The following is a 26,536-nucleotide window of genomic DNA, read 5'->3' as shown; positions in this document are numbered from 1 at the left end:
ACTGAAAAAAAGGTCAGTAAGGATAATTCATACTGCAGCCTACAGAGAACATACTAACTCCTTATTTCTAAAATCACAAATACTTCAACTTGCTGATATAGTTCATCTTCAAACAGCTAAAATAATGCATAAGGCTAAAAATAACCAATTACCTAAAAATGTCATCCAATACTTCTCTACAAGAGAGGAGAAATATGATCTCAGGGAAGAACTACATTTGAAACACTTATATGCTAGGACTACGTTAAAAAGCCATAGCATTTCAGTATGTGGAATCAAACTATGGAATGGATTGAGTAAGGAAGTCAAACAATGCACAACGATGAGCCAATTCAAGAAACAATACAAGCAGTTGATGTTTGCTAAATACAAGGATGAAGAGTCTTGAACCAGTCATGATGTGCTATATATATCACTATATTGACACTTACTATGGTACCCATTATGTCATTGGATGGTCATATCACCTTGTACTTTGGTATGGGGCAAAAATAAAATAAAAAAAAACTTAAACTATATTAGGAAAGCAGGAAGTGAACAAATGTAACAGTTACTGATTGTAAAAGTACCAGATGGAGGGGTAGGATTTAATAAGCTTTGCTTCTTCCTACTCCTTTTGGACATGTGGAACTGTGAACTGATTATGTGATGCACTCAATTGGAATCTGATGCATGTTCAAATTACCATTACCTTAATTAAATAAAGTTCTCCCTGTGCGTGTATGGGTTTTCTCCGGGTTTACCTGTCTCCTCCCCCATTCCAAAAATAATGCATGTTAATTGGGGCCTCTAAATAGTCCATATGTATGAATGTGTCCATGACCATCGTGAGGATACGCTGCACAGAAAATGGATGGATTAGCACACACTTTAATTGCAGGAGACGATCATTTGTGTGTCCCCTAAATATAGCGCTTCAAATTAGATACTATGCCGCGGCTCCTGCTGGGATACGCTTTTCATGTTGCCTTAGAACTTTCCGTTTCACTTTCCCCACTAACGCACCACCGCCATCTGTTTTATTTGACAGAACAAACGAGCTGTGGCCAGCCTGCAAGTTGTCTAAATCGAGAATAAACTACCATTGAGGGCGCTCTTGTTCAAATTCAAAGTAAACATACGTGCCAAGAGCAGCATTTATCATATTTATACATTGGCAGAGGCATGAGTCAACATTAGTGCTGGCCTAAATGCATCTTTTTTTGTCTGGGATTTGTTTAAAGTGGAATTTTCCTTCATTGAAACCCTCAATTTGATGATTTTATTCAGTGATTAATTTCAATACCCAAGCATGCCACAATATACAAGTAGCAGTAACAATGGTCTCGTGAATATTTTGTGAGATTTATGAGTTTTAAATATTTGGGGATGTACTGGAATAACGTCTTGTACACAAAAATGTATAGGTTCTTTTATAAAATGCAGATTAAATGTTATTAATTAAATAGCCCCCACAATTTGGCTTAATTACAAATTAATTATTCATAAACATACATAATTACATAAAATAAAATGTTTATTATTGTTATACAGTTAATAGTTCATATAATTTACTCTCATTATTTTCAACTATTATTTTATACACACTGCAGTCATGAACTCAAAAGAATCCACATTAATTGAAATAAAAAAAATACAGTTTTCAAATGACAAAGTCCATTAATTAAAAAAAATATTTTTTTTTCATTCTCATTTGACAAAAATACAAATCCTTGAAACATCTCAACGGGTTTTGTTGTCCAAAACCGCACAAGAAACGATCCGCCCATTTCCAACCCAACATAGCCATAATTCTGAATTATAAAAAATAATACAAAAAATAAATGCATGATTTTGGCTGCACGGCAGTTGAGTGGTTAGCGCGCAGACCTCACAGCTAGGAGACCAGGGTTCAATTCCACCCTCGGCCATGTGGAGTTTGCATGTTGTGGGTTTTCTCCGGGTACTCCGGTTTCCTCCCACATTCCAAAAACATGCTAGGTTAATTGGCGACTCCAAATTGTCCATAGGTATGAATGTGAGTGTGAATGGTTGTTTGTCTATATGTGCCCTGTGATTGGCTGGCCACCAGTCCAGGGCCCGAAGACAGCTGGGATAGGCTCCAGCACCCGCGTGATAGAAAGAAGATAAGCGGTAGAAAATGAATGAATGAATGAATGCATGATTTAGTTACTTAATTACAGTGCACAGCATAGAAATAACACCCTGCTCCATCAGCACCATGGAGAGCGCTGAGCGTATTCAGCTGTAGCTAATAGACTTCACCAGCAGGGGGACGAGCCAAACTGCAGAGGCGGGTGGGACTGTGATTTTTGGATTGACTGACAAATCATACATGATACTACTATTTTTATTTTGACTGATTTGTCTGTGAGAATTTGTTTGTCTGAGTGTGTGTGTGTGTGTGTCAGTGATTAGTCGCTCATGTTCATGCCAAGTTTAGTGATAAAAATAAACATTAACACATTTTCACTTAAAATAGGCCTTTCGGGGGCGAATGGGGGGGGTTGTCCTACAGTCACTTTGCCACACACACATGTGTGTGTGCGTGTGTGAAACTGTGTGTGCGCATTCACGGAAAACTGCCAAGTGTTTCCTGCATCTGCATAAACATATGCTTCCACCATGCAGTGTCCGTGTATGTGTGTGTGTGTATATGTGACATCTTTCCCGCTGTCAAGGATGGGTGGTGTGCAAGAATCTGACAGCTGATTGGCAGCTGATCTGGCAGCATCTGTAACAGCAACCACTCTGGACATTGTCAGGCTGTCAGAGAAGAGAGTCCATTCATGGTTACATTTGCAAAAGAGAGCCATAATTGTGCTATACTACTTGTATAAGAGTGTGTTTAATGTGTTTGTCTGTGTCGCATTATAGCATAGCGGAAGCGGCGTTGCTAATAACTCAGCGTGGAATAGGATTCTGACATGTCACAGGTGACATTAGATGTTCACTACTAGCCACGCCCACATTGCAGATTAAATGAATCAACCATTGAGTACAAACTTATGAGTCACCACCGTGTGTGTGTGTGTGTGTGTTTCCTACAAAAGAGCAAGCTTCCTATTTGCGGCCTAACACACAATTCTCACCATGACTCACAAATTCAACTGACTTCCAATGCCGTGTTTGTTGAGACACCGATAACGCATAAAAGAGAGACAGATCAATGTGTGGCTCTTTGATATGAACACCCGCGGGGAGACAGGAAGAGGCTGCGTGGGGGGGCAGGAGGACACAAAAGACCACCTTTAAAAAAAAAAGACACCCAGTTTCATACAGCGCTGGAGTTGCTTGAAGTCAATCCAGGTGCTGAATTTCCCACAGAGCTTTTGCAAAATGTCTGCTTTGTTCAGAGAGGAAGAGAACTCTGAACTTCAGCTTCTTTTTGTGCTGACGGTGCATTGAAAGTTCAAGTGCTTCCCTCACACCAAATGTATAGTACCCAACATGCAATATGACTCATGAATATGCTTGTATGCTTTCCATTGTGTTGCATTTTCCTGGCTTCATTTTTAAGTTCAGTCTGTACACTGAAAAAAGTGCATTTTTAAATTGGTCTAATTGGAAATCATTTTCCAATTAGTTTCAATCATCAGTTTCCAGGTTAAATCAGATTTTTATACTTTGCTTTAAAGCAAACGACACTCCCCCTGGACAAAATGAAATGAAACAATTCTACTTAAATGGTAGTTAAATTTTTTTTTTCGTAAATGAACACTGTTTTTGATTTATTATTATTTTGAAAGGTGATGCAATTTTCAGAATCATCACAAATAAATGGTCTTTTGAAGATAATTTTTCTGTTTTTAGTTTTATTTGCAGTGGATCAGTTCAGTGAATTATAGTTTTATAATATAGGGAATTTAGTTTTTGTTTGTGGTGAAATTTTAAGTATTGACCTACATTTGGCTTCGGACTAAATATAATGTATTGATTAAGGTATAATAAAAACTATAGTTTGTACTCATTCATTCATGTTCTACCGCTTATCCTCACAAGGGGGTGCTGGAGCCTATCCCAGCTGTCTTCGGGCGAGAGGCGGGGTACACCCTGGACTGGTCGCCAGCCAATCACAGGGCACATATAGACAAACAACCATTCACACTCACATTCATACCTATGGACAATTTGGAGTCGCCAATTAACCTAGCATGTTTTTGGAATGTGGGAGGAAACCGGAGTACCCGGAGAAAACCCACGCATGCACAGGGAGAACTCCGAGGGTGGAATTGAACTCGGGTCTCCTCGCTGTGAGGTCTGCACGCTAACCTTACGACCGCCGTGCAGCCCTATAGTTTGTATTGTATCAGAAATTTAATTTGAGGCAGGGGAAAAATGCATGTAACAAAATTACAGCAATTCAATTAGTTTATAACAAAGTAAAATTTATACTAAAATTAAGAAAATTAAATATTAAGTTGTAACAAAGACTAAAAATTTTTACAGTCTTTTTTATGAGTTATATATTTTTTATTATATTTATTATATTTATATATTTATATTTTTACTTTGTATGAATGCAGTTTCTTTCTTTGTCTTAAGGTCAAAAATGTATTTCCAGTAAATCAAAATGTATCGTTTCATCCACATCATAAATTTAATTGGAGAAAAACTAATACATTTAGGTGTAATAAATTAGAGTATTTTTTTAAAGTTGATCCAAAGTGTCATTTTTTTCAGTGTACAGTACAGATACATGAATGGGGTTCCATGGGACCCGCCCTTATCATGCTGTCTCCCTGAGGTTTCCATGGGACCCAAGGCGGCTGATTGCTGATGTGCAGCACCTGGGAGAGCGCTCCCAGGAAATAAAAGGCCTCCTTCAGGCATCGCCATGCTGTTTTTTTTGTTGACTATGTGATATATTCCAATGTGTTTTGTACCTGATTGATTGTTACTCCTGGTCACCCAGTGCTCCCCCCCAAAGGATTAGCAGTTACAATTACAGGATTCTGTTAGTTTACAGCCAATGAATAGTAGATTAATTAAGGAATCCAACATGGGCAGAGACATCATCTCTTGTAATTAACTGCAGCTGCTCAACCTAAAGGCGTTTTAAAAAAAGAATAACAATTCCGCCTCTTTGAGTTCTTTTACCTCCGGTGTCCCATTGAGGGAATTCCCAACATTCCTCAGCAGCATCGTCCCCTTCACCTTTTAGGATTCAACTGGCTCACAATCACACATGGTGCTCCTGTGGGGGTCTGTCATTTGTGTGTGGGTGTATGCGTGCGTGTGTGAGGGATGCATTTAATCAGCTACATAGCCCAGGGTGGCTCTCCTCGGTGACCCACTTAAAGACAGCATGACAGAGAGAGGGAAATGGGAAAAGTAGGACGGTGAAAATACACAACTTCAAGGTACTTCACAAACACGCCTTCCATCGCACGTTGAGTGTATTCACAATCATGAGTGCATTCCGGCCCTCGGGCCACCATAATGAACTGGATGTGTTTTAGTTCCCGCATGGTGACGCCATCACAAGTGATGGCCTCCTGCCCTGATAGCCTTCATACAAAAGTCAAATGGGAAAAATGATGCAGATCGAAGGAAGTCATTTGTGATTTTTTTTAAAAGAGAAAATACTATTAGTAATATTATTATTATATATTATATTATTATTATTGTTGTGATTATTATATATTATTATGATACAATGTAACATAGAGTTATTAATAATAATAATGGAATAATATTAGAATACATTTTGTAAAATGTAAATATAATAATTATTATTATTAAAGTTAATAATAATAATTATTATTATTATTAAAGTTAATAATAATAATTATTATTATTAACAATTATTAATAATAATAATAATGGAATAATATCAGAATACATTTTGTAAATTATTTGTAAATAATTTTGTTATTATTATTATAATATATATATTATCATTATATTATTATTTTATTATAATTATTATTATTATATTACTATTATTATTATTATTAGATTATATAACATATAATCATAAATATAATGGAATAATATTAGAATACATTTTGTAAAATGTATTATTTTTGTTATTATTATTATATATTCCAATATTATATTATATTATTATTATTATATAACATAAAATTTTAAATAATAATGGAATCATTCCATGTTATATTATATAATAATGATAATAATATTAGAATATATAATAATAATAATAATTGTTATTATTGACATAATAATAATTATTAGTATACTACAACTACTACTACTAATCATAATGATAATCATCATCATGATCATCATTATAATATTATGATGATTATTATTATTATACAGAAGCATTATAGCATTTTGCATATAGTTAATGTCCTATCCAAACAAGATTCTCAGGTGAAAATACACATTCTATATTCTGAAATTTTACATAAAATGAATCACAATAATTGAGTAAAGGTGAAAAAATAAAACCATGGAAATACGTGTGCCATGCCAAAGCACTTGCTACATGGTTAGTTCAAGCAATGAGGTCAGAACAAGATCCATGTGTTTATCCTCGTCAACTGAAAGGTATTTGTTGTTTCTAAATATGAGAACCCCCTTGAGATTTGGCGCCTTATAAATAGAACGTTGTTGAAACAAAAGTTCACTTCACAGATACCCAGAATATCCCAAACGCTTTTTTTTTTTTAATATCCAAATAGAGCGATTTAAGTGCAGCATTTTATTGTCGATGCTATCCTTAATGAAGTCATCCAGGGATGACATTCAGCACTTCTCCCTAACAAAAAGAATTCAAACAACAACTAGCGCACCACCCGTGTTCATGTCATCTTTGAGTTTGGACGTCAGGTTTGCACGCGATTTAACACGTTATTTCAAATGTAACAAAGTGTGAGAGTTCGAAAAAACACATTTACGTGAGGAGGGGGCTTAGGGAAAGAAGGAAAGAAGAGTTGGCCTCTATTTACGCTTAAAGCATATGAGTCACAAAGTTGAAGAAAATTGGGAAGCGAGTGTATGTAAGAACTCGTGTAAAGGACAGCAGAGGTGGAGGAGAGTTGACAGTAGCAAGGAGACAAGGAACGAGGATACGGAGTTGTTGTATTATTAATTGTGGCGAGATGTCGTGAAGTAGTGGAGCGAACCGTTGCTCCATTAGGAGATGGTTCTTGTTGCTGCTCCTGCTAGCTATTTTTTGTTCTGCTTTCTTTCTAAATGGAGGAGCATGACTCACTGAATCCTTAACTGACTTCTTTTGAGGCTCCTTAACTCTCTGATTCTCATATAATAGGATGTGGGACCCCCCCAGGGGGCGAGGGAGCACTAAGGTACAAACATTGCGACACACATTTATACCTTTGAGTAGACAAACATGCATGCTAGGTTAATTGACCACTACAAATTGTCCATAGGTATGGATGTGAGTGTGAATGGTTGTTTGTCTATATGTGCCCTGTGATTGGCTGGTGACCAGTCCACGGTCTAGGGACAGAGAAGAACCAATCATTCCACAGTTCAGACCCAAGGACCTCAAGCGGCTGTCGGTTGGCAGACCACAGCGCTATAGCCCGATGAATGTTTGAAAGCTCACATAAATAAAATGGTACAGTTTCATGAATTGCCTTAAAAACAAACATTAAAAGTTTCAAATCAACTCTGAAATAGGCTGGAAGCCAGTGCGGAGTGTGGAGAAGTGGAACAGCGTGGTTCTGTCTATGAGTGTTGGTCAAAAGCCGCGAGGCAACATTTGTTGAGGCAAGAGAGTACAAATCAGGAACGCCACCAGTGAGTAAATTTGACACCCTTTTTCCCTTTTTATCTGCAGGGTGTGGCCAGTGGATAATTTTCATGAGCGGCGCAGCTCGGCGCACCCACGCCTCCCAAGCAAACGGCCTGACGGGGTTTAACCCAGCCAAGTGTGATCTTAACCAATCAAATAAGCGCCTCTCATTGCCTTTAACCAATTCATCGATTATTACAATCATCATTATTTGCAGCCCTAGTGATCTATAAAAGTGAATGAATGAATCATAACTTATTTTTTCAAAAACAGTTTTCTTGTTTTCATGTTGTTTTCACCTCTAAATGCAGTCTACATAGGCAACACTTACCCTACCTAATATGAACCATTCATTCATTCATTTTCTACCGCTTTTCCTCACAGGGGTGCTGGAGCCTATCCCAGCTGTCTTCGGGCGAGAGGCGGGGTACACCCTGGACTGGTCGCCACAGCCAATCACAGGGCACATATAGACAAACAACCATTCACACTCACATTCATACCTATGGACAATTTGGAGTCGCCAATTACCCTAGCATGTTTTTGGAATGTGGGAGGAAACCGGAGTACCCGGAGAAAACCCACGCATGCACGGGGAGAACATGCAAACTCCACGCAGAGATGGTCGAGGGTGGAATTGAACCCTGTGAGGTCTGCGCTCTAACCACTCAACCACCGTGCAGCCCCAATATGAACCATATTGGACAATTAAAAATTACAGTCAAGACATTTATTTTAGGTTGCAATGGGAACCTTTCCTTTGCCCAACATTTCACCCACCAGCCAACTTGCAGTCACACTCACAAATAAATTGATATGAAGGCTCACATACCCAAACAGGTATAGAGCTGGTGCAGTAATAACTGCAAAGACAGCACAAACAACATCTGTGAAAGCCAGACAGACAGACTGGACACACAAATGGCCTCATTCAGTCAGTCACTAACACCTGCTTATGCAGCATCTATGTGTGTGTGTGTGTGTGTGTCATCTTTTGTTTGTCGTCTTTGCATTGACAACTATGTAATTTCTATTACAGTATAACCCAGGGGTCAGCAACCCATGGCTCCAGAGCCTCTTTGTTGTGGCTCCATTTGCAAATGCTCAAGTATTTTTTTAGCACCCGACTCTATACTCAACCAACTCTGCTTTTTTCTCTCCCCTGAACTACTTTGATACCCCAAAATTCCTTCCAAATCTGGCAGTCAATCAAAATCTTCGCTTCAAAAAACAAAATAAATAAATAAATAAAAATCTTATCATTAGCCTATGAGTTAGCCATCACACTGCACTTCTATTTATTGCATTCTGCTGTTAAAACTCAAATAAATATAATATAAAAAATATAAAAATAAATAATATAATAAAGGGGATAAATAATATAAATAATATAAAAATAAATAAATAACTTCAATAAATATTCAAACTTTTCAAAAGTTTATAAGATATTTTTATATAGATAGATTTATAAGATGTTTTTAAATTGCGTTTTGCGGCTCCAGTCTATTTTTCTTGAGTGAGGGGGTAAAGGTAGTAAAGGATAGTAAAGGTTGCCGACCCCTGGTATAGGCAGACATATTATTGTTTCAGAGCCATCTTTTTTCCAAGATCCATATATTACTCCCAGTGAACTTATGCCTCATTCCTCATTCTTCCATAAAGATTTGCCAAAAACGGGTAAAAACAAACTACAAAGTCAAAGTCAGGAAGTCTAGAAAGACCAGCCAGGGAGGGAACAGAACAAACCCAATGACTCTTCCCTTTGCTTTTTCAGGATATACCACCACCACCACCACCACCGCCGCCGCCAAGCAGCCTTTACATATTTAATCTCTCCCACTATTTATATTTTAAAAACCTGACATACATTATTGATAAATCAAGCCTTCGTGTTTCTCTATCACACAGTGTTCTTGTCCTTTTCAAACTCGGTCGGTCATCTGCAGTCATCCATTTTTCATCCAGACTTGCTATACAGTACATAGAACCTCGCTGGTCACGATTTGTCATGTTTTTTTACTGCACTGATTTGCTTTTTGAATCAAAAAGGAAATAGTGGAAATATAGACAGTTGGGCATGAATATATTACAATTAGTAGTGGTTATTGTAGTGCAAAGCATGTATCATGTATCAATTGCAATAAAGTCCATTTGTATTTATATGGATTTGGTTTATATGTGGTTTATATTTAGTACTGCGGGCTGCACGGTGGTCAAGTGGTTAGCGCGCAGACCTCACAGCAAGGAGACCCGAGTTCAATCCCACCCTCGGGCATCTCTGTGTGGAGTTTGCATGTTCTCCCCGTGCATGCGTGGGTTTTCTCCGGGTACTCTGGTTTCCTCCCACTTTCCAAAAACATGCTAGGTTAATTGGCGACTCCAAATTGTCCATAGGTATGAATGTGAGTGTGAATGGTTGTTTGTCTATATGTGCCCTGTGATTGGCTGTGGCGACCAGTCTTGGGTGTACCCCGCCTCTCGCCCGAAGACAGCTGGGATAGGCTCCAGCACCCCATGCGACCCTCGTGAGGATAAGCGGTAGAAAATGAATGAATGTAGTACTGCAATAATACAATAATACTTCTGCCTTGGAAGCATCGGAATTGTGTATATTACACATCCTTTTTTCCCCACTATCATCACACCATATGCTCACACACAATTTTTCTCGGTCTAAATAACATCTGCAGCCAGAAGTTGTATCTAAATATAACCCTGTGCATTATCTTTAGGTCTATCTCAAGGCAGTGACACAGTATACAGTACCATGACCAACTGTATTCCCTGAAGATCCTGAAGGCATCGTGCTCCCAATCTGCCTGTCTGCATGTTTCCACTCTTAATTTGGATCATTTGTTTTCCATCAGATGATGATAATACACAGGGAGTACATGTTATTGCTCATGTTCTCTCTTTGCTTGCTTATTTTCTTAATGAGTGCCATTTTTCATTAGCAGCCATCTTTCATTAATGCAACGTTTTCTGGTTCTTTTCCCTGCCTCCTTGTTTCAAATTCACTTCTTATCAAATGTTTACTGTGCACTGTATGTTTGGTCGTATGTGTTATGTGTCGCTGTTCTTACCTCCACCAGGTGTGGCGTGGGGTTGAAGCCGCAAAGGTTGCACACTTGAGTGTGGCACTGTGTACAGGAGTTGTAGTTGGGCGGATCGGTACTGCCGATGTTCAGCTCTGTTTTACAAAGAGGGCAGTTCACTTTGGGCTTCACTGGCTCCGGAGCTGCTACGGGAGCGGTCACAGGTTCCTGCTTTGGTTCCACCTTCTGCATATGTGATGGTGTCTGCTGATGTTCTTGCCCTTGAATTTGATGTGAATCTTTTTGAAGAAGAGCGGGCGACTGATGTGGAGGCATTCCTTGTTGATGTGGTAGACTCTGCTGCTGTTGCTTTGGTGCATGCAAACCTACCCCCTGGCTTGGTGGATGGGAACCCCCCATTTGAACCCCCATTTGACTTGGTCCATGTGGTCCACCTATAAGGTTTGGTCCATGGGGGCCACGCATTTGGTTTGGTGGATGTTGGCCACCCATTTGACTCTGTGCATGAGGACCGCCAATTGGAGTTGCACCGTGAGAAGCCCCCATCCCCCCATGTGGTTTAGCAGCTGAGGCCCCTTGTTGTTGTGGCTTGGTGTCAGTTGCATTACTGAACATCACTTTGCTTCGTGCAGGACTGGGATGGCTAGAGGTGGGCAAAGGGTCGACATTGATCAAGGTACTAGCCTGATTGAGCAAGGACGCCCCAAAGCCAAACAGCTTGGTCAATCCGTCCTGGGCTGGAGGATGGGCTTGACTCTGGGGCTTATGAGCTGGAGAGGAGCCAGCACTTCGGGTGTGGTCATGGTGCCGCGCCATGGACTGGTGCATAGGAGAGCCATGACCCAAATCAGGTTGGGAGGGTGCTTTAGTTAAGCCTGGGAGCGGTACAGCACCAGGATGGGGAATCCGTGGACCCCCAGGTTGGATGAGGCCTGCAGAACCTCCCCCAGTTCCTGGACCTCTCATACCCTGATGGGAGGGACCTGTCTGACCCTGGGGGTCACCAGAAGATGAGCGACTCTGTAAGCCTTGGGAACTATGAGGCTGAGTCTGGGGCCCTGATTGGGACTGTGGATAAGGTTGCTGCTGAGCCGGGAGAAACTGCTGAGTATGGGGATATTGCTGACTCTGGGGTCCTGACTGGGACTGGTTATAAGGCTGCTGCTGCACCTGCTGCTGCTGACCCTGGGGTCCAAACTGTGATGTCGGGTAAGGCTGTTGCTGAGCCTGGGGTCCAGACTGGGACTGCGTGTAAGGCTGCTGCTGAACCTGGGGTCCAGACTGGGACTGTGTGTAAGGCTGCTGCTGAGCCTGTGGTCCAGACTGGGACTGTGTGTAAGGCTGCTGCTGAGCCTGGGGTCCAGACTGGGACTGTGTGTAAGGCTGCTGCTGAGCCTGGGGTCCAGACTGGGACTGTGTGTAAGGCTGCTGCTGAGCCTGGGGTCCAGACTGGGACTGTGTGTAAGGCTGCTGCTGAGCCTGGGGATACTGCTGAGACTGAGGGTACTGCTGCGACTGGGGATACTGCTGGGACTGGGGGTACTGTTGCGATTGGGGGAACTGCTGAGACTGGGGATACTGCTGAGCCTGGGGATGCTGCTGGGACTGGGGGTACTGTTGAGACGGGGGGTACTGTTGTGACTGCGGGTACTGCTGAGACTGTGGATACTGCTGGGACTGGGGATGCTCCTGAACCTGGGGAAATTGCTGGGATTGTTGATACTGCTGGGATTGAGGATATGTCTGGGCCTGGGAATATGGCTGCGACTGGGGGTATGTTTGTGCCTGGGAATATGACTGAGACTGAGACTGGGAGTAGGGCTGATTCTGGCCATAAAGTTGAGACTGCGGTTGTTGCTGCAGCTGCTGCTGCTGCTGTTGCTGTTGCTGGGCCGGCTGGCTTTGGGCCAAAGGTTTGGGCCGTGCTGCAGTCGTTGGCTCTGTTGGCTGAGGTGTAGCCTGCTGAGTTTGGACAATAGGTTTTGCTTGGTGTGACGGAGAGTGGATCTGTTGTTGGCTCTTGGAACGAGGCGTGGTCATGTCAATGCCAAGAGCTCTCTGCATCTGACAGTTTAGACACAGCCATTCCTGGACCTGGAGAAAACAGAATACAGAAGGGATGCTTAAACTTAGTAAAACTCTAAGCTCTAAGGTAAAATGAGAAAGAAAGTAATTCAATTATTTATATTACTAAGTGAGCGGTTAGCGCACAGGCCTCACAACTAGGAGACCTGGGTTCAATTCCACCCTCGGCCATCTCTGTGTGGAGTCTGCATGTTCTCCCCGTGCATGTGTGGGTTTTCTCCGGGTACTCCAGTTTCCTCCCACATTCCAAAAACATGCTAGGTTAATTGGCGACTCCAAATTGTCCATAGGTATGAATGTGAGTGTGAATGGTTGTTTGTCTATACGTATGTGCCCTGTGATTGGCTGGCCACCAGTCCAGGGTGTACCCCGCCTCTTGCCCGAAGAGAGATGGGATAGGCTCCAACACCCTCGCGACCCTTGTGAGGATAAGCGTAAAAAATTAATGAATGAATGAATAATTTTTCCATAGTTAACTCAGAATTAATCACACTTAATCGTAGATAGAAATATGTTGGGATGTTGGAATGTCTTTGTGGTAAATGATTGAATATACAGCTACGATGTCGATTTTGAATTTGATGCTAGGTTAATTGGCGACTCCAAATTGTCCATAGGTATGAATGTGAGTGTGAATGGTTGTTTGTCTATATGTGCCCTGCTGGCTGGCGACCCTCGTAAGGATAAGAGGTAGAAAATGAATGAATATTACTAAGTTTGCATTTCTCATCCTCTACTATCACTACTATCGCAGCAACACAATACATCCCTTTCTCTGCCATGTAGATTGAAAGGCTAAAATATTAATAAATGTCAAAGCACCCAGTGAGACTGGAACATGGACACATAGAGAAAAATATCAACCAGAATTTCAAGGCGGAAAAAGTAAATTGACCAAGGCATGGCTGTTAAGATGTCAACACAACTTAAGACAAATTTCAGAGTCGGGATTCAGACATAAATCTGAAAGTCCATGCACACACGTGTGTGGGCGTACATCTACAAGACATAAACATCGATAATAACCATGAAACAAGCCTCACCCATCATGATCCCTCAAAATCACCCCTCGCTTTTCTCCGGATGACAGCTGTCTAAAGACCCTTCTCCGTCGTCCCATCTCTAATTTTGTGTGACTTGGAAAATGTATCCGTATATGTGAAGAGTGTCAACGTGCTGGTCTCCTCAGAGGAGTGCGTCCCCTGCTAACCACTCTAAAGACTACTATTTTAGTGTCTCTGCAGCCTGGGCTTGGCACTGTAAATCTCTTTACATTGCTCCCACCCCCTTTCTTTCCCACAATGCAATGCGTAAATATACAGCACTCTAACAACCCCCCCCCCCCTCCCATCCACTGTTGAATCACCCCTATAATGTCTCCCTTACACAATCCTCTAATTAGAGTGAACAAGATGAAGATCATGGCCACTTGATCATGTACATGGAAAATAATCCTCGATATAATACATATATATAATACTTGATACTGGTTGAGAGGTATACATTCATGCATTAAGGTTATGGAAAATAATCGATATTAATCGATACATTGATGCGTATGTGCGTGATGTGAGTGCATTGGCTCATTCATTAGGTATGGATGCAATTGATGGGTGAAATCAAGATTCATTGTGATGCGTTTGTGGGTATCGGTAAAATCCGATGCAAGCGCCGTTTTATTCATTCATTCATTCATTCATTTTCCAGCGCTTTTCCTCACGAGGGTTGCGGGGGGTGCTGGAGCCTATCCCAGCTGTCGGGCGAGGGGCGGGGTACACCCTGGACTGGTCGCCAGCCAATCACAGGGCACATATAGACAAACAACCATTCACACTCACATTCATACCTATGAATAATTTGGAGTCGCTAATTAACCTAGCATGTTTTTAGAATGTGGGAGGAAACCGGAGTACCCGGAGAAAACCCACGCATGCACGGGGAGAACATGCAAACTCCACACAGAGATGGGTGGGATTGAACCTTGGTTTCCTAGCTGTGAGGTCTGGGCGCTAACCACTCGACCGCCGTGCCGCCCCAGCGGCGTTTTATTAATGTTCAATTTCACTCCATATGCTGTTCCTCAGGCGCAATGAATGCACCATCATTATTTCCCGTTTTGTATTGAATACAGACAGAAGCCATTAGGCACATACAACTACTAGTAAAACAGCATGGACGCTCGCACGCAAGCATCAGCGAGGAAGTTTCTATATTTAACCCCCCTGTAACGTTTAAATGGTATGTTTGGAAACACTACAAATTCTCAAAGAACGGCGGAAAGCTCGACAAAAGTATGCCGTACGAACAAGCCGTACAATGGCAACACGACAAACATGCTGACCCCCCCTTAAAAAGGGGACACCATAACACGGACAAGTCTACCGCCGCCCGCCCTGTCTTGTTCCTCCAAAACCAAGCAAATCAGGTCAGTGGATTTTAGAACAGCAGAGCAGTCGTCTTCTTCCTGAATTTTGAAACAATTTTAAAAATGGTACAAGTTGTTTTACACTTTCTGCCCCTCACTACTGTATTAGCCTAGCTGCTAGCTCATTCATATTAGCAGTATGTTTTGCAGACAGGAATATAAACAAACATTGATTGTACTGTTGAAGGTGTCTCTTTAACTTTGTTGTTGCTGTACTGTATTTTATACAGCAGTAATTATTGTTTAATTGTGGGCTGCACGGCGGTCGAGTGGTTAGCGCGCAGACCTCACAGCTAGGAGACCAGGGTTCAATTCCCCCCTCGGCCATCTCTGTGTGGAGTTTGCATGTTCTCCCCGTGCATGCGTGGGTTTTCTCCGGGTACTCCGGTTTCCTCCCACATTCCAAAAACATGCTAGGTTAATTGGCGACTCCAAATTGTCCATAGGTATGAATGTGAGTGTGAATGGTTGTTTGTCTATATGTGCCCTGTGATTGGCTGGCGACCAGTCCAGGGTGTACTCCCAAAGACAGCTGGGATAGGCTCCAGCACCCCCCGCGACCCTCGTGAGGAAAAGCGGTAGAAAATGAATGAATGAATGAATGTTTGACTCCGCCACTGAACCACTGCTATTGTAATTGCATAGCCGATGTGAAATTGTGAGAAAAGTTGTTGCTTTTCAAACACCACTTTAGTTGGATTTACTGCCAAGTGTCTAGAAGGAATAAAGCCAAATACTTTATGTAGGACTTCTCATGTTGAATTGCATCATATCATATCGGATTGCATTGATTTGAACTAAATGATTATCGCATCGTATCGTGAAGAGGGTGAATCGTACCGCATCGTATCGCCAGAAAATTCCATGTATCGTTAAAGTATCGTATTGCTGGCAGTGCATCGAGATGTGTATCGAATTGTCCTCAGTGCTGAGATTCCCACCCATCACATGCATGTGATATAATGGTTCTGGTTTAGAGTGGTGTAGAACTACACTGCATCATATTCATAGCTGCATCTGATATTTCACTTTCTCATGAAATCTTGTTTCAATCATTTTTCTTTCCTCCCGCTGTATGCTCTAGTTTACTCGGTTCTGAAAGGTGAAAATGTAGGCTTGAGTTTTTAAATAGTGAGAAATTTTAAAGTATAATTTTTGTTTCACAGTCTCTTCCTATGTTGTGCTGCCCATTATTATATATGAAGAGAGGGAGGGAAAGACAAGGTGTGACCATGTTGTGCTTTATAACAATCAGAGCACACTCTTCCAATGGCACATTTAGCATAGGATGGAAGGGGGGAAAAAAAAGCCAAGCAGCAATGAAGCGAAAGTGAACCTTAGAGGACTCAGCAGTTTGCTAATCCGGTGGCACTCTAATCATGTCGAGCTTCATTAGCAGGCTTTCCACTTCTACTCCAAAACCGCATAATCCTCCACTTTCTGTTTTTGTCTTTCATAGGGACACATAGCCCTATCATGCCGAATCCATTACTCTGCCTTCAGCATAATACACCGGAACATTCTAATTCAAAGGCACCTGAAGTGATAGAATTTTGAGTTTGAACAAAATTTTGCACGGAACCATTTTTACGTTTTTTTTGTGGTGTTACTACGGAAGTGGTTAGCATGTAGGCGAGTGTCCATGGTGCAAAGACTGGCAGAGCATTGTAATATGCTAGTAATATTTGTCCGTTCCTCCAACTGCCTTTTGTTGCCCTGTACCAACAATAGAGTTGAATCTAATCTAATCTAAACAGACTTAGTGATGCATGTGAGGTGGTTAGTTGTTTTTCCTCAAGATTATTCCAATATAAAAAAATTTGTGTCGTGGCTCAAAAAGGTTGAAAAACACTGGTATATATCATATGTTCCCACCAGTATGCCAATTGTAATGTATGTGAACAAAAATGATAAATAATCACAACTCATGGTACAAGCAGAACAGAACAGAAAGGACACAGAACATGAATTTGTTCATTGCTCTGTGTGCATCATCTGAACAAATAATTCAGTTTAATGATTATTTTGTGGGTGGCACGGCACTCTAGTGGTTAACGCGCAGACCTCACAGCTAGGAGACCCGAGTTCAATCCCACATCCCCGGTTTCCTCCCACATTCCAAAAACATGCTAGGTTAATTGGCGACTCCAAATTGTCCATAGGTATGAATGTGAGTGTGAATGGTTGTTTGCCTATATGTGCCCTGTGATTGGCTGGCCACCAGTCCAGGGTGTACCCCGCCTCTCACCCCAAGTCAGCTTGGATAGGCTCCAGCACCCCCCCGCAACCCTTGTGAACATCACCAAGAGATTTGCATTCCAGCTTAACTTTTTGCAACTGCGATTAAATGTGATTAATTATGAGTTAACTGGGAAAAAATTAATCACGATGAATGAATATATAATATTGCACATTTGGTTGGTAAACAACCTCTCTGAAAAGCCAAGTCCAGGCTCGTACTGGTGGATGGTGACTTCAAAACACCCCAGTTTTTAGAATGCTTAATAAAACCCACTTTCTTTGACCACCTTTGAACGCAACGTCTCCAGTTCCTCCCACATACTAGGCTAATTGGTGAATGGTTGATTGTCTATATGTGCCCTGTGATTGGCTGGCCACCAGTCCAGGGTGTACCCCGCCTCTCGCCCGAAGACAGCTGGGATAGGCTCCAGCACTCCCAGCGACCCTCGTGAGGATAACGTTAAAAAATGAATGAATGATTATTTTGTGCATTAAGAGTGTTTAATCTTGAATATTTAATGTATATTGATGTTCCAATAGCTGTGAGTGGGGATTGCCCCCAAAGTGTGGCTTTATATTTGGGTGTATGTGCCAAATAAAAAAATGGATATTATATATGAAGGGTACCTTAGAAGCAAAGAAAAAAAAACGTGCACTTATTGCCACATCTGTCAAAATAGTAATCCTGATATCATGGCGTCTCAGCTGAGAAAGGGGAGCACAGTGGAAGTTCCATGAAGCAGAGTTCACCGGGGCTCCATAATCCAATTTGTCATTAATTAGCCTGGAGACACAAAAGGATGTTCGGGGGACAGGAGGTGGATGGTGGAAGATCCAATCAAGGAGCCAAAAGAGCTCAGAGGAGGGAGGAAAATCTATCATCATGTTTTTAAGAGGTCCTCTTCATTCACTCCGTTTTGGTTTTTCTGCTGCTTGCTACGAACAAAATGACTTGGTAATATGATTTGAAGCACGTGTGCTAATAGAAACGCAATAGACAGGTGGCTACATGGCTATGATTACTAAACCATCCACCAAAATGAACCCACCAAAGAAGAAGCCCAGCTATGTTTGTTATATATTTTTATTACGGTGTAACAAACAGCGTTTGTTAGCATGTACTCAACCGTAAGCCATTGTCCACCAGCTCCATTGCATGCTTATGACATTATTAGCGGTTGACTCTGTAGTTTTTGGCCCAACTAGCACAGTTTCACCACAAAACTACTTTTTTAATTGATCACAGCTGCAAAGTAACCCACAATGGAGGCAAATTAATCTAGTCCATCTATTTTCTATGCCGCTTATCCTCACTTAGGTCGCAGGTTGTTAGTAAAACATGACCTGAACACTGCATGTATTCTGCCATAACATTATGGCAATGGTAATGGTTTAATTTCATTTGAACATGCATCAGATTACAATTGAATGCATCACATAATCAGTTCACAGTTCCACATGTCCAAAAGGAGTAGGAAGAAGCAAAGCTTATTAAATCCTACCCCTTACATTTGTTCACTTCCTGCTTTCCTAATATAGTTTAAGTTTTTTTTTTATTTTTTATTTTTATTTTTGTCATGTACCGAAGTACGAGGTGATATGACCATCCAATGACATAATGGGTACCATAGTAAGTGTCAATATAGTGATATATATAGCACATCATGACTGGTTCAAGACTCTTCATCCTTGTATTTAGCAAACATCAACTGCTTGTATTGTTTCTTGAATTGGCTCATCGTTGTGCATTGTTTGACTTCCTTACTCAATCCATTCCATAGTTTGATTCCACATACTGAAATGCTATGGCTTTTTAACGTAGTCCTAGCATATAAGTGTTTCAAATGTAGTTCTTCCCTGAGATCATATTTCTCCTCTCTTGTAGAGAAGTATTGGATTTTTAGGTAATTGGTTATTTTTAGCTTTATGCATTATTTTAGCTGTTTGAAAATTAACTATATCAGCAAGTTTAAGTATTTGTGATTTTAGAAATAAGGAGTTAGTATGTTCTCTGTAGGCGGCATTATGAATTATCCTTACTGGCCTTTTTTGTAGTACATTTAGCAAGTGAAGATTGCTTTTATAGTTATTATCCCATATTTCCACACTAAGTAAGATATGGTAAAGAGTGTGGAGTGATTTCTGATTGAGAACAAATTTTGCTTTGTTCAATATTGAAATATTTCTGGCCACCTTATGTTGTATATTTGTAATATGAGGTTTCCAGCTCATATTTTCATCTATTGTGATCCCCAGAAATGTATTTTCCTTCAACCTTTCAATGCCTACACCGTCTATTTGTATTTGCTGGTGCGTGTCCTTTCTGCTGTTACCAAACAGCATGATTTTAGTTTTACTTAAGTTGAAGGACAATCTATTATCATCACCATTTCTTCTCTGACCTTTCTAATGATTTCTTCTGTACTCCCTCCAGAACAAAAAGCAGTGGTATCATCACAGACGTGACATAGTGAAAAAAGTTATCCTCATTTTGTGTGGAAGTGGAAAGTCATTACCGCTTCTTACTTTATCTTCCCTACTACATTAGAAAACATGTTTCAAATAAGTTAGAGGGTAACTATGCAATGCTTCAAGCCATGTCATTCTCTGATTTCTCTGCAGTGCTCCCATGGTCAGTGAATAAGTAATGTGGTGTAAACAAAGAATAAAAGCAGTCGATGTTACCGTTATAAATTAGATGTTGTCAAGAATGTGTGCAACATCCCACATTATCTGATTCAAAGATGGGTGATAAGTAATACCGTAAACACACACACACACACACACACAGAGGAGCTGTCAACATGATGCACATCACAGATCTCCACACATGACAAGTATGTATTAGAGACAATTTCACAGCAAAAATGAGGATGTTTTTTTTTTCCAACATGCATGAAACGACCAGCGAATCCTGCAGCAAGGTGATACATATGCTGGAAGGTGGCCAAAGCCCGTTAAAAGGCAGTCATCATATGCTGGACTGACGTGTTTGGATGATAAATGCTTTACTCCAAGGACACCTCAGCACATTTTAATGGCTCCTCATACATGAAAGCTCGTTCATTTCAACCCCCTCCCCTACTCAAAAAGATACATGAATTTGGTGGTATTAGCACTCTAAATGGAAATCAGGGTCTCATTTTAATCAATACAAGAATGTCCCTGTCAACATTTTATATTTCACACACATAACGGCACCCCGAGTCACCTTTGTCACTCCACTTTTCTAACCTAGCCATAAAAGTGTCCAGACTTGGGTTTTTTTTAGGAGCGTGTCGTCTCTGGGCTGATTTTTTTGCTTGGAAGTGTGAGCTAAAATGTGTGTACATGCTGCCAGTCCATCTGTGTTGATTTATCTTGGAGATGATAAAAGTATCTTTGTGCTATGTGACAACTGGAGACGTTGCGTTCAAAGGTGGTCAAAGAAAGTGGGTTGTATTAAGCATTCCAAAAACTAGGGTGTTTTGAAGTCACCATCCTGTACAAGCCTGGAGAGGTTGTTCACCAACCAAATATGCAATATTATATATTCATTCATCGTGATTAATTTTTTCCCAGTTAACTCATAATTAATCGCAGTTGCAAAAAGTTAAGTCGGAATGTAAATCTCTTGGTGATCAGCAATATTCACTCATGAAGGTTGTGGGGGGTGCTGGAGCCTATCCCAGCTGTCTTTGGGTGAGAGGCGGGGTACACCCTGGACTGGTGGCCAGCCAATCACAGGGCACATATAGACAAACAACCATTCACACTCACATTCATACTCATGGACAATTTGGAGTCACCAATTAACCTAGCATGTTTTTGGAATGTGGGAGGAAACCGGAGTACCCGGGGAAAACCCACGCATGCATGGGGAGAACAGGGTGGAATTGAACCCTGGTCTCCTAGCTGTGAGGTCTGCGCGCTAACCACTCGACTGCCCTGCAGCCATATATTATAATAATACTATATATAATATATTAGCAATATAAAGTCATCAAATATTTCCTTTATGCCACACAGCATCAGCAAAAATACAGTATAGTAGTAGTTGTACTATTGTATTGCAGTACAGCATGGGACAAAGTTAGAAGGTGTGTTCAAGTGCTGTCAAGCAAAGAGGGACAAAATGCTCCCATTAAACATGCAAAAACTGTATATTATTATTTGATACATACAATTTGATGTACAGTAATTGAGTATAGTAGTAATTGTATATCAAATTGCTCATCACCAAGAGATTTATATTCCAACTTAACTTAACTGCGATTAAATGTGATTAATTATAAGTTAACTGGCCAAAAAAATTAATCACGATTAAATATTTTTTGTGACTGGCAACCCTTATATATACATATATTATATATATACTTTGTACACACACACACACACACACAATTAGCCACATGTTGTGCACTGCACATCTCCACAGGCTCCTGAATGCACCTGCACCCGGAGAGACATGCACAGCATTTACAGTAATAGGCCTGTCTATCAACATGATGGGTTCTCCTTTCCTGAGCAGGGAGAGAAGATTGATTCACAGGCAGGAAATAGAAAAAGCTTCAGATTCGGTTCACATGTTCGATTTCAGAATGGTTTCACTTGTGTTGCATTGCCCCGAAAGGTCGAATGAATAAACACTTGCCAGAAATGTTTATAATAACTATCATATTAAGTCTTGTGGAGTCTACAATGACTCCAGAGAGAGAACAGTTCCTCTTACAAGTCCCTCAAAGTAAACACCGGTACAACATGTTGTTCCTGTCCACTGATGACATTGGTCCTAATTAGACCCAAAAGTCAAATGTTGCATATGTTGCCAGTCGTAATAGCGACACAGGGATATTTGTCAACTTCCCTGGCTGTGATTCTAGTTCCTGTTGACTACACACACAAACACAATGCCGGCAGCGGCAAAGTGCGATCAATGAAGCATAATTGGCGTCTAGCAGGTGCTGCACTCTCCAGCTGCGAGCACAACGCTCCTGTCTCCCCCTTCGTCTTCGTAAAGAGCAGCAGGAGCTACACACACACAATCATGGGTATTATAAACATCTTCCTTTTGCCAACACAACACGACAAAGCTTGATTATATTGTTCAACCTTAATGTACAGTTCGCCTGATGTGACATGAAAAAACTGAATCTACACTTACAGGAAGTGACTGACTAATAGCGCTGACGCTTCTTTCAGTTTGATCCTGACAAATGAGATGACACACACACATATAGAAATACACACACACACACGCACACAGCCAAAGGCCCATCTCAGCATGATTACCATCAGCAAGCTTCTCGCACTAAGACAAAGCCATAAAACACACTCACCTCTCACTTCATTTGCACACACACCATTTCATCAATCGGCTTCTTTTCCTTCCCTCTGAGTTCATACACATCACAAGTACATGCCCTTGTCGTCTCACACACACATATACGTATGTGCCATGTTTGCCATCCAGTTGCATCTTTCCACTGAATAACCTCAACTGGTCGATGGTATTGATTACGATCACACATAACATTTTCTAATTAAAACCCAGCTAGGACCTTGGAGCCGATCCAAACTTATCATCATTGTGCCAAATGGGCACAGGCAGACAGACAGATAGATGGTGTGTAAATGGACACACAGTGTAAGAGAATGGATAAACAGGTAGAAGGCTGTCTTGATAGATCAATAAAATGGAAAACAAAACAATGTGCAACCAATATAACAGCTACCTGTATGGCATTATTATTATAATTATTATTATCATCATTATTATCATCATTATCATTATTATTATTATCATCATCATTATTACCATCATCATCAATATACCATCAGATCAATAAAATGGAAAACAATTATTATTATTATTATTATTATTATTATTATTATTATTATTATTATTATTATTATTATTATTATTATTATTATTATTATTATTATTATTATATTATTGTTGTTGTTATTATTAGTAGTAGTATTATTATAATCGTTATTACCATCATTATTACCATCATCATCAATATACCATCAGATCAATAAAATGGAAAACAAAACAACATGCAACCAATATAACAGCTACCTATATGGCATTATTATTATTATTATTATTATTATTATTATTATTATTATTATTATTATTATTATTATTATTATTATTATTATTATTATTATTATTATTATTATTATTATTGTTGTTGTTATTATTAGTAGTAGTATTATTATAATCGTTATTACCATCATTATTACCATCATCATCAATATACCATCAGATCAATAAAATGGAAAACAAAACAACATGCAACCAATATAACAGCTACTTATATGGCATTATTATTATTATTATTATTATTATTATTATTATTATTATTATTATTATTATTATTATTATTATTATTATTATTATTATTATTATTATTATTATTATTATTATTATTAATATTATTATTATTATTATTATTATTATTATTATTATTATTATCATTATTACATCATCATCATTCTTATTATTATCATTATCATCATTATTATTATTATTTTATTATTATTACCATCATTATTACCTTCATCATCATCATCATTATTGTTATTAATATTATGATTCATATTATTGTTATTATCATTATCATCATTATTATTATTATCATTATCATCATTATTATTATTATTATTACCATCAGCATCATTATTATTATTATTATTATCGTTAATCTAAATAATAAAGATGAAAGTTGTGTCTGTGCGTCACTGGAGTGTTCACCATTTAATTTGCAGTGATGACGCAACAGCGAATCAGGAGGGGAGCTTAATGCCAGTTGACGGGAGCCATTGCAAAAGGTATGCTACCCCCCCCCAAAAAAATGAAAAAATGAACTCTCCCAATGCTAACGTGTGTCTATGTTATCTTATTCATGTCTAATGTGTTTTATTTTGTATGATTACATCCATTCTTTTGGTTAATTCAAGTGACTCTAGGGGTGTTATTTCATGTCTACAAAGCTCTAATAATGTTTAAATCTACTTAACCAACTAAACTTACAAAATATGTTTTTTCTAGCTCAGGACAGTGCTTCCACCAAAGGCTGTGTGCAATGAGGAAGAAGAAAAGGCTAGATAAGATATCTATACATGCAGGACTCTAATGCAGACCTGTTTGCAAAGGTCAGTCCAAACAGTCTTATCACACCGAGGCAGCAGCCAGCCAACCTTTGAATATCCTCCTGCAACCTCTGTTAGCGTCTGCTCCCCTTCTAGTGTCACCCCCCTTCTGACTCCGAGACAACATGCTAACCACTGGGCTACTGCGCTTTGAAATGGAATTAATAACACAACATGTAACCATTTATTGTCATTTCCAATTACACTTAATATAATATACAGAATTATCAGCGTACTTTTTTTTTTCATGTGGAAAAATGTAAGTATGAAGCACCCACATGAAGGTCACATCTGTATTTTTCTTTTTCTTTAGTGTGGCCATGTTGTATCTGCAGCCTTTACCCCCCACCCCCCACCCCCACCCCGTGCTTCCATCTGCAGACATGTGAGTGCCAGCAGAATGCATTCATCATTTAAAACGCCTCATTAGGAATTCCCGCGCTTGAACTGCTGGGCTTGCAGCTGCATCCACTCTGTGCAAGGTGTGTGTATGTGTGTGTTTGTGTGTGTGTGTATGTGTGTGCTCAACTCATGTTTGCTTCTCTTCGATATGTGTGCGTCCAGGTATGTCGCGGAGCCTACAGTATCCGCTCCTTACTCCCTCCTCATGATTAATGCATGTGCAGAGAGATTCCTCGTCCACCTCACCTTCTTCCCCATCCTACTTTCCCAGAATAGACCTGATCCTCGCCATGCAGGAGGAAAGATAAGTCTTCCCGCCCCATCGCTGGCACTCAGCTCAGAGGATGAGTTTGAAAAGCAAAGAGGGAGCGAGAAAGGGTGAGAAGATAAGAGGAAGGGAAAGGAGGAGGACGATCATGATAAAAGAGCCATGAGAACATCTTAAGGTAGACTGTGTCTATTATAGTTAATATAGTGACCCCTATAGGTTGGATTTAAAATGCATTGACAAACATGTCCACGGTGACACTGTTATTTAAAGGGGACCTATTATGCCTTTTTCACTTTTCTCACCCATAAATGTAGTTAGAATGTTGTATTCTCGCGTTAAACGATGCCAAAGTTTCAGACAATGATGTTTCCGCATTTGGAAGTGAGCCCTGAAAGACGTTGATGATGGCTGAAAATGCTCAGTTTGAAAAGGCGTGGTTAAACCATTCATTTGTGATGTCACAAAGGCGCGGACTTCCTAATATGTTCGGGATCCAACACGTATGACTGTATGTTAAAAATTAAAAATTAAAAATTGCCTTTTATCAACAACTATAAGGTTGGCGGCACAAACCGGAAGTGTTTCTATGCCCTTGTGATAGCTGACATCATTAGGAATAGTGGTTATCCAAAGTGGGGTATGCGTACCCCAAGGGGTACTTGAATAGAAAAAAATGTAAGGGGTACGTAACTGTAAAAAATTTGAGAACCAATGATGTAGAAAATTAAAAACAAAATGTATACAGACGGCTGCACGGCGGTTGATTGGTTAGCACTCAGGCCTCATAGTAAGGAGACCCGAGTTCAATTCCACCCTCGGTCATCTCTGTGTGGAGTTTGCATGTTCTCCCTGTGCATACGTGGGTTCCTCCCACATTCCAAAACCGCGACACTCGTGAGGATAAGCGGTAGAAAATGAATGAATGAATGAAATGTGGAAATGTGACCAACCACAGCAACGTGGGCGTGTCTGGAGGCGGGCTGTGGTTTTTCACGGGAACCATGAAATCTAAAGAAATACACCTGAATAGGTACAGATTCTGGAAGAACTAGAAAACTTTGTGCGCTGGTTATTGTGTGTAGCTGCTCTATAGGAGTCCACAACTCAATACAAAGTGCCAAAAGATGAGCATAATAGGTCCAATTTAACAATACACCTGTGCATTGTTGTGCTTGAAATCATCT

General features: G+C 40.1%; 1 protein-coding gene across 4 annotated transcripts in view; it reads right to left on the bottom strand.

Annotated features, from left to right (window-relative positions):
* The window catches only part of bsna (bassoon presynaptic cytomatrix protein a), a 75,085-nt gene that overhangs the window by 33,034 nt on the left and 15,515 nt on the right, over positions 1-26,536 (bottom strand). For all 4 annotated transcript variants that reach the window (XM_078798199.1, XM_078798200.1, XM_078798201.1 and 1 more), the window contains exon 3: positions 10,816-12,882. In XM_078798199.1, the coding sequence (XP_078654325.1) occupies positions 10,816-12,882 (2,067 nt within the window). The remainder of the gene's footprint in view (positions 1-10,815; positions 12,883-26,536) is intronic.

Source organism: Doryrhamphus excisus, linkage group LG17 (genome assembly GCF_037039965.1).
Source record: "Doryrhamphus excisus strain RoL-2023G ecotype Guam linkage group LG17, RoL_Dexc_Guam_v1.1, whole genome shotgun sequence".
NCBI classification, from domain to species: Eukaryota; Metazoa; Chordata; class Actinopteri; order Syngnathiformes; family Syngnathidae; genus Doryrhamphus; species Doryrhamphus excisus.
The sequence above is the reverse complement of the archived record's forward strand: the minus strand, read 5'-3'. Positions and strand labels throughout refer to the sequence as shown.